Below are 10,007 nucleotides of genomic sequence, written 5' to 3' on the forward strand. Positions count from 1 at the left end.
AGAATATATGAAAGAAATTGGAGCCACTGCTTTAAGGTGCAAGTGCTTAGGGATTATAAATATCTACGTCCTGTACATAGTAAAGTTTCAAAGTTCTACGCACTCTATTTGATTTATGTAGTTCCAAGGAAGCACATCCCTTCTACCCATACACCCCTCTACATTCCGATTACTGGGTATACAAATAAACACTTCGTTGGCTTCCAATAATTAAGAGCGGATTCCCTCTCTTAAATATAGATAAGAAAACCCCCCAGCCGGTGACGTAGCTACAATAAGGCCGAGCACCGTGCATTGAGGCAAGAGCTTCATTCCATTCGTGTGTTCGTTCTGTCGATAAGGCATTGGTATTAGACGCACTTCAGGCAAACCCTTGCCATACGCCCGAGAAGAGCCCAAAATTGTTGATAAACGAATTCTATGGAGCTGCTCAAGTGCGTCCACACGCAGTCCAATCAGTAGTATTTGAATGGCTGAACGGGCCCAAACGTGCGAAACTTTAAACGCAAGAGTCGGAAATTCCCAAACAGAGTAAAAGCCACACCACTGATCTCTGGATAAACTTGAACGGATCTTAAATGCTGATCCGCCTTACAAAGATTGGATAAAATATATTGGAGAACCGAGATTAAGTGGCGCTTTCCGGTTCTAATTGGGTGGCATGTTTGACCTTTGAGCGATATTTCGTCGAGCGCTGAACAGTCGATAAGCTTTATCATCTTCGGCCAAATTATTGGGCAATACGATAATCATAGTTCCCAGAGCATAATCCAGTGTAGAAGGCCCCAAAAATGGCAGCCCAAAGTAAACTTCTCGAAGCAGCCTTCGAGTGCAGCTGCCACGCGTATGTGCATCCATGGACCTCCAGTTGTGCCGCTGCGGCAGCAGGCATGATGCTGGCTGAGGTTGCCCCTAGTTTTCGCACTTACTCGACCGTGTATTTGGTGAGTCACAGGAAAGACCAATAATCTATAATATCTATAAGATATATATTCCCTTCTTTAGCTCGCTTTGATCATGAGGATGCGTGTTCCTAGGCTGCAGGACCTTTGGCGAACTCTTACCGGCATTCTCCAGTCGACTGCCTTCCTCTCCATGAATGGAGGGCTCTTCATCTTCTCCGTGTGCCTACTCCGACAGCTCCTGGGTCGCTTCTACTTCCCAACGGTGGCTTTTTTGCCCTCGTTCTTGTCCAGCTGGTTGTCCATCGCCGTAGAGCGCCCAGAGCGTCGTACTCCATTGGCCATGTACGTGGCCAATGTGGGCATCGAGACCGTGTGGAAGATGCTCGAATCGAGGGGTTTGGTCCGCTCCCTTCCCAATGGACAGGTGCTAATCATGGGCCTGAGCCTCACCGCTCTAATGTACCTGTACCGTGTGGGCCTTCACAAAACGGTGGCCAAGGATGCCACCTTTAAGGGCCTGAGTGTGATTCTTGGCAAGGAGGAGGAGGGTCCGCTTAAGACCCCCACTGTTACCACTACACAAAGCTCCCGGCAGCGTCCTCTGAACTTCCAGAGTATTTCCGCGTATGTGCAGGTGTACGATCGCCTGAGGACCGCCAAACATCCCAGTTGTCCGCATCGGCAAGGCTGTGCTCCGTACGCTCTCTACGGAGGATTGAAGCCGTTCCTGGGCGGCCTGGGTCTGCAGGTTGGACTGAAGCTACTGCTCAACATATCCAAGATTGTTAATATGAAGATGCAGTGGCGCAAACAGATCTTCAACAAGGGTTCTCTACAGCTGGGACTGGCTCTGGGTAGCTTCTCACTGCTTTACAAGGTGTGTAAGACTTCTCCATACTCGAAAGATATTCTTCCGACTTTAAATTCCATCTCCACAGACAATTTCCTGTGGTCTGCGGCACACCTGCGGCCATGACAACGCTCTCTTTGCCATTCCAGCTGGCTTGATTGGCTCCATTGGTCTGCTCCGCTTTCCCAATACCACAGTGGCCATGTATCTGATGTGGAAGACCCTCCAGCTGCTTTACAACTGGGGCATTGCCGAGGGCAAGCTCCCAGAAGTGCCATACTTCAATACGATCATGTATGGCTTCTTCACGGGCGTGCTCTTCCACGCGGCCATCCTGGAGGCACGTACCCTCCGACCCAGCTACTACAACTTCCTCATGAAGATCTCCGGCAACCGGATCAGTCGCTTCAATGTGCTGCCCTTCCAGGCGTACGGTCTGAAGAGCCAGGATCAGATCAACTATGTGATCAAGAAACTGAAAATAGACATGACATCGCCTTTCCCCATATATCCCCTCACTGTTTAAGATGGAGTTCCTGGATCAAAAGTTCAAATAAAATGCAATAAAACTTTAAATTAAATGTTTGACCCAAAACGGCCATTAAGGGGGCGATTTTATGGGAGCAGCAGCGCCTCCCTGCATGGGACCTCCCCATTGAATCATGAGCCCCTCTTTGTTGGAGGCAACAGTAGGATGAGCACTGTTTGCCGGATGTGAGGTCCAGCATCAATCACGGAGTCAACAAGGCACCCCGGAACCCTGGCACTCCGGCACCCTCCTTAACCACCCAACTTCACGGCTGTGACAACTCTAGACGGCGGCTCCGCGCTGCTCAATTATTTACATTTATATGTCATATAAATTTATTGCCAGCCATAACTCACCCAAGGCCCGAGACGAGACGAAATGGAGCTCGAAGGCTCCACCAAAAGTGCAGCTACAAATTCACTAAAAATAAAAATAATAATAAAAAAGCAAAACCAAATGAAAACAACAAGGGAAATACAGATTCAAGAGCCGTAGCTCGAGATACTCTTTCTAGAATATCAGAGATATCTGTCTGGGATTCCTTATAGCCAAGAGGCCATATTAACAGTATCGATAAGGCTTTGTTCAGATAAATATCTCTCTGAACTTGGAATCGCTATAATATGATTTCCTCATCATACTAAATCGAGTGGAAAATCCATCCCTGTGAACATTGCAAACTCTTCAACAGCATTATAGCACCCCTCCTTGAAGGGTACTGTAAATGCGAGCTTTTCTTGGTTCCATTCCCATTCCCAACCCAAAACGCAAGCCCAATGATAATCTTGGCCAGCGATGGAAGCGGAACTGAGACTGAAACTGAAACTGGAACTGGAGGAACGGGGCTTAACAAATGAATTATAGGCTCGGGTAAATTTAATGTGCCACTTAGTTATGGGGAGTAGAGGGACTTGCCTCGGCCTTTATTTTTATGCGTATTATAATAAGGCGAGCCACGGGCTAAGCGACTTTCCTCCTGTTTTTAGTTGATTTTCATTTTGAAAATTGAGTTGAAAATAATGAAAATGCAAATTTGCACGCCAGCTGCTGTTGGACAGTCTTTAGCTTTTCCCAACGAGTGTTTCAGGCTGCAGAGGGGCGCTGTGCAATTGCAGGAGCGCTCCTCTCTCTCTCTCCTTGGCATTTATGAAATTTATATGCATGTCAGTCAGTTGTTGGCTTCATTCTACGAGCATTCTGGAGCCTTCAGGCAGGGCCAAGTCAACGGCATGGAAAATACAAATGAAGCTAGTGACAAATCTCATTAATCACAACGAAAGAAAAGGAGGAGGAGCTTAGGGATTGTGGGTGGGGACGGGGGGTCTGCTGAGTGAGTGGGTGCAGCTGTTGGCGCCTTAGAATCTGGGATTATCAGCTTAGCCAAGTTGCAGTTGTTGGCCAAGAACTACTTGTTGTTCTCTCACAGAATAAAAATGCATATAAATTGAATATTATAAATTTTCTTATTTTGCAACAGTTGCAGTCACTTAGCTGCTGCTGTTGCTGCCTCCTCGACGGCTGCCTGCCAAGTTGTAACTTCATTTAAGTCAATCGCTTTTCACTCTCTTTTCTGTGGCACACAAATTGTAAACAAGGGAATTATGCAAATGAATAAATTCCTGCCTCGAAGGCAACATCCAATGAAATATTACAGAGAAACCAAAGTTAAAGGAAAGAAAATCGAAACAACATTTCGAAGAAATGGAAATCGAACAAAAATCGCACAAAAAACTCTCAACTTTCAACTGCCACAAAACTGTGCTAAAAAATCACCTTTCTCTGCGCTTTTTTGTAGGCCCCAACATTGCATGTTGATAAAACTACCAAAATGAAATTTATGGCCACAAGAAAGTCTTGGTCATAAAGGCAAGGTATGTCAACAGAAGATAAGCGGCAGAAGCTGTCCAAAAATGTAGATGTGACACCTTTTTCTCGGCTTCTACCACAAAATGAATTTTTAATTAAAATTTCTGCAGTTCTGTTGTGTGTGTGTGTGCGTGTGTGGGAGAATTTTAATGGGAAATGAAAAATAAATAAATTAAATAAAGACCAAACATTTTTGGAAAAATATGGGAAATATTCTTTGAATTGTGGCAACAAATGCGATAACTATATATAATAAATAATAGTTTACATTTAAATTCAATTAATGTATAATAATGTACAACCTTTTTTTGTTTTTAAATCCCAATAAATTCGCATTTCATATCTTAATCATATAATTTTTAATATAAAATTATATAATTATTTTCCAATATACTCTCATTAGTTTTCCAGTCTTTATTATCACTTTGAAATTGGAAATGTTCAAAGCTGATGGCAAAATATTAATACAAAATTAGAGGATCATTGGCAACAAATTCCTTGACACTGAGTCCGATCAAAATGCAATCATTCGTATACTTATGGCTCCCAGGGTATACTCGCCGGCTATGTTCTGCTCGGCATCCTCCAATTCACGCTGCCGCACCAAATGAAGAGGTACAGCCAACTGCAGGTAGTCCAGGAGCTCATTGATCAGGCTGAGGTGCAACCAGATTAGCGACAGACAGATGCACGTACACGTGCACCCAAATGATTCGCTCAGAGGTAACGGCATCGACATGCTGCTGTTGAGGTTATTCCTCCACTGATAGACCATTGATCAGAACCTAGGAACAAACCCTGAAGTAGACCCAGAAAAGCGTGCCGCTGTTGAACTGATAACAGAAACAACAGACAGTTCACCCCCAGAGATAAGCCATAATATTGTACATGTTTCTGCGGCAACAGACAGTGCGTTTCTCCGTGAGTGCGTTTGGCAACATTCATTTGTTGCCTCAACATTCAGCGAAATATGCGGCGATTCCGCTCAAACCTCATCGAACCGCAGTTCCGATTCAGCTTCGTTTCCACTCAATGTTCATTTCCGTATGTTTCCATTCGGGTTCGTTCGTGTTCGTTCGTCTTTGTTCCTTTTCTATACGTTTCCCTTCGTGTCTGTTCGTGCTTGGGAGCGTGTCCTTTCGCAACAGGATGAGCATTGTGCGGGGGCCCAGAAATGCACCAGAGTGTCGCCTACCTATCCCCACATTCGTGTGTGTGTGTGTGTGTCCTGTTCGGAGTTCGTTCCCATCTGGGTTAGTGGTACAAGTTCAGTTTGACGCAGGGTTGTTCCATTCTCACGTTCCGAAGAGGACATTGCAGGACATGTTGGCGGGGAGACTATACTTCATTTCAGGCTGATTGGGCCCAGAGATGTGTGCTGCAACCTGCTAGCTCTGGTGGTCGCATGATCCATCTTTCAGCGAAACTGAACGACTTCTCCCTTATTCCCTGCTCCCTTTTCCGCCATCTTGGTCCGAAAGTAGCTCTCTCCATCCGCCTTTTGCTTCCATATCCTTCTCTCTGTGGCAGTCACTTCGCTGCACTTTCCTTTCACTCTGTGGCAGGGCAGCCACTTCCCTGCACATCCTTAATTGAAACTACATCGTTTACCTACTTGTAAGCCATGCTATCTATATCTATCTTTGCTGCACAGCTATAGCTACTACCTCTACTCCACGGATGGCCCTCTCTTTGCTTTGTCTTTGTCCTCACCTTCTGACGCTCTTGTTTGTTCTCCCCATTGCGGCAGCATATACATAGTACCCTCTTTATAGTGTATCCACCTTTGATTCGTACCCTTTGAGTCCGCACTCCCTTTCGTACCCCCACCTGTTCTGTCTGGGTTCTTCCTTCCTTTTGGAATGCATCATTTGGCATTGGCGCTGACAGGCGGGGCAGAGCTTCCAAAGCCTCCTGCTTTCGGATGACGCCTTTGTTCTGTTCAGTTCGGTTCCGTCGCTGATTCCCCAGTGTTACAGTCACAGTCCCACCCAATCTCCTCCAAAAACGTTTTCTTTTGTTATGCCAGCCGCTCGACGACAATTGCACTTGCTGATTGCCCTCATTTTCAGACTTGAAATAATATTAAAAACTTTTACAACGTCTCGTCTGCCTTCTGTCTGTATTTCTCTCTGTGTCTTTGCCACTGCCTCTATGTCCTCCTGCCTCCTCTCCCTATGTCTTCATTGCTTTTGTCTTTGCTGCATGCCGCCTGCTGCTTGTTGCAATTGCATGTTGCAGCTGCTGCTGCTGAGGCCCCTATCTGAGACAGGGAGAGCACTCGCTTTGATTCCTGTTTTAGTTCTTGTTCTTCTTTTATTTACCACATAAATCACATGCCATCAGAGTCCAAGAGACGGGGGGGCAGGGACATTTCTATATCTATCTACTTAAGGTTTTCACTGCCTGAATCCAAGGCACTTCCTCGACTCTGCTTATCGCCTGTTCACGAGTCTGTAGCCGGGTCTCTCAGTATGGGGAGTACTCGTACTTTTTATGTTTTGGATTGTTAGTTGCTATTTTTACGATTGCCCATTGTGTCTGGCCAGCTCTAAAGCTCTCCCTTTCTGCTCTTCCTCTGTGGCTATCTCTCACCCTCTCTCTTTCTCTGTTGGTTTTTCGGGAAGCGATAGGACACGTATCCGCTTTTGGCGATTTCTTGGCAATTGCAACTGTCTGTGTGTGTGCTTGTGTGGGTGTTTATATCTGTGTTTTCTGGTACGAGTAGATGCCTTCTTTTTGTCGGGTAATTGATGATTTACAACTTATTTACGCTTCGATTGTGCAATAATTGAAAATTGCTCTAAATTCATTTAGGGCATTCCAAGGCACATATCTTTGGGGAGGTACACTGGGGGAAAAAGTAGTAGTTTTACGATTTTAATACCTAATGAGAAACCATTCTAGCATTTTCTTCTTTTTATATACTATTTATTATTATTTATTATTTATAGCACAAATATAACTTTTTTCCCCGTGTCTTTCATTCAGTTTCCCCTGCTCTTTGCAACAGGAAAGCTACTTTTCCGTGTAAGTTATTGATTGGCACATGAAAAAAGGCAATGCCTCACTTATATTTCCTTTTTCTTGCCCAAAAAAAACTGAATTAAAGTGGAATGCTTCATCTGTGAGGCACACATAACCTTTGGCAGGGTATAATTAATCTACTTGCAACATATTAAGCTTCCTAAAACACATGGCCGCTACTGCTACTGTTACTGCTGCTGGTGGTGCTCGGTGGCCCGATATGCGGCATGGAAAATGAAAATAGCGACCGACCGTGGGGATTAGGCAAGTGCAACACAAAAGAAGCACCAGCTGCGGCAAAAAACCGTTGAAATCTCTGAAGAGTCTCTGTTCTTCTCTCTCTCCCTGTCCCTGTCCCACTCTCTGTGGCAAGCAGACAAAAGAGAAATGTTGATCTAGGGGCGGACAGCAGGAGGAACCAGGAGCCGAACCAGGACGTTGCACACATCTTGGCATTGGGCCCACTGCAAAGTGAAATGGATGCCGCAGTAGCAGGAGCAGCAGCCATGCTGCAGGTCCAATTGTGGCTCTCGACTTCCCCTTAAATTCAATTCAAAATAAATGAAGCGACGCTCAAGCAAATTTTCAGGGCGCTGCTTAAACAGCTTTCAACTTGACTGCGGCTGCCAGCAAATGTGGCAATAATTTGCGGCAACATATGCCTGGAGTTTTGTGGCAGCTGGCAGCCGAGCACTACCTCACGCCCAATTGGCTGCAAAGTATGGCACGGCAACCAGACCGAAGTCAAACCTCCGAAAAAAATCAAGCCCTGGGCCATGCGGCGTATACGCAACGTTGACAAACTTCACTGCAATTCGTCGCTGGGGAAAGCCCCATAAATCCAAACCGAAGCCGGGTCGAGGTCCTTGGCTGCCTGCCCTGATCTGTATCGGAATCAATTAATTCGTTGGATACGGATGAGCCCCGGAAAAATTAGACTCCTGTGCGGCTTTAAAAGCACTTGGGGAAATGGGAAAAGTGCATAAAGTGCTTAAGGATAGACTGATTCTAAGAAAAACCAATGATTTTAAAACACTTTCATGGAAAATAAAATAAAGTTCACCTATTTTCAATCATCAATAGCTGCTCTTAAAGTTCTCAAACTTTTCTAAACATATTTTTACTGCCTTTTCCTGGCTGGGAAAATCTTTTGCCGCCATGGAGCAAACATGCTGGGACACTCCGAGTGCGGTGGGAAAAAATTCTCGCGGGTCATGCTGCATGGAGCGAATGGGTGTGGTGCAGCGGCACTAACAGCTGCATTAGCTCCGGAATGGCCACAGACGATGAGAGGCCTCGGAATCGGGACCGAACGCTGACCAGTAGAGGCACCATATTGTACCGGAGGCAGCCGGGACTCTACAGAGAGGACACGGACCCGGACCCGAACCCGATGCACATGGCTATTAGATTACGTTGCGGCCATTGAGCAAGCAGCTGTCGACGTAGTCCATTGGCAACTTTTGCGCCTTGTCCGGGTCTAAAAACTCCACGCACGATTGATCTTCTGAATTGCGAATGCCATTTTCATGGCTGCTCATGATATGTGGTGCCCTCTCTGCCTCCCAAGAGGGGGGGACTTCCGCTCTATTGATTATAGTTGCACTCCATTTTGAATGCAATAAAGTCGCGAGGCGAAATTAACCCAGTTTCTGGATGACTTGTCACGTACATCTGCAATGGGCATTTGCATCCATCTGTTTCGCTTCGCCATTCAGTTGAGTTCATCTGCAATCCGTGCCCATGGCGTACACTTGATGTCTATTACGGGATCGGGAGGAGGATGACTCGTAATTAAATGTTGGACTTCCGCCCCGACAGCGGAAGTGGAGACAACGATTTACGGCTTAAACGTTTTGGTTAAGTGCATGGCGCCAATCAACAGGAACAGGAACAGGAAGTGGGTGATGGGGGATGGGGGATGAGGATTGGGGGATAGGGGTGCAGAAAAAATGGCTGAAAACACAGCAAATTAAAATTGTCGCACACTTGGCCAAACATTTGTCCAGCTCTTATCAATTGCTCCTCGGAGTCTCTGTGGCACTCCATGGAACTTGTAACTAACGAGAAAGCGAAGCCTTTGCTGCCACTTGATGGAGCGCACACCCGGTCCGTCCTCTCTGTCCAGAGCAGCACCTCAATTTCCCAGCACTTAAAACGGAAACGGAAGCGGCCATCGTGGACGGCCGAGAGATGAAGAGGGAAAGAGTGAGTGAGTGAGTACTCATTGTCAAGCTCAGACTCGAGGGGCGGGGGTAGTCGAGCCATTTTCCATTTTTGCTGTTTTGGATTTTGGTTTTTCTCTGATTTTCCTCGCTCTCTACTATCCTCTTTCTGTCGCCCCTTTTACCTTCCTACTCTTTTTTAAGCCATCGCCTAAATACTTGGGTCTAGAGCGTGTTAAAGTACATTTGATTTGATTTGTTGTCGACGTCATGGCTATCGTTAATGGACATTTGGCCCAGACCGATGCGACACTAATCGCTCACTTACCCACTGCGCCACCACCCCAAAAACACCCTTCCAGCCCCCCATGTAGCTGTCTGTCAACACAGGGAAAGAGATAGATAGAAAGCTAGATAGATAGATAGATAGATGGAGAGAGAGAGTGATATGGTGAGTGGAGGGGCGACATTCGAGTGGCATGGAATTTTTAATGCAATTTGTCTGATTTGTTGTTGACGTTGCTGTGCTGCCTTGTTGGCTTGTCGTGATTTGTTGCTGATTTTGTCAGTCATTTAGTCATTATAGAGAGTTTTTCCACACACACCCCCCGCAGACCCAGCGGTAGCCATCACTAATTGTCATTCAAAATTAAGTGGATTTCGCG

General features: G+C 45.9%; 2 protein-coding genes across 2 annotated transcripts; one reads left to right on the plus strand and one right to left on the minus strand.

The window, feature by feature from the left end:
• Positions 1–387: 387 nt before the first annotated feature.
• LOC113567319 (transmembrane protein 135-like) lies at positions 388–2,325 on the plus strand. The gene is made up of 3 exons (XM_026994667.1): positions 388–944; positions 1,006–1,782; positions 1,844–2,325. The coding sequence occupies exons 1-3, from the start codon at positions 792–794 to the stop codon at positions 2,279–2,281; spliced, it is 1,368 nt and encodes a 455-aa protein (XP_026850468.1). The 5' UTR covers positions 388–791; the 3' UTR covers positions 2,282–2,325.
• Positions 2,326–4,607: 2,282 nt separating this feature from the next.
• Positions 4,608–4,925, minus strand: LOC6591575. Its single transcript, XM_002017368.2, has one exon. It carries the CDS (start codon positions 4,923–4,925, stop codon positions 4,665–4,667), a length of 261 nt encoding a protein of 86 aa, XP_002017404.2. The 3' UTR covers positions 4,608–4,664.
• Between the last annotated feature and the right edge of the window lie 5,082 nt (positions 4,926–10,007).

Source organism: Drosophila persimilis, unplaced genomic scaffold (assembly GCF_003286085.1).
Source record: "Drosophila persimilis strain 14011-0111.01,24,50 unplaced genomic scaffold, DperRS2 tig00000000-arrow-pilon, whole genome shotgun sequence".
Lineage (NCBI taxonomy): Eukaryota > Metazoa > Arthropoda > Insecta > Diptera > Drosophilidae > Drosophila > Drosophila persimilis.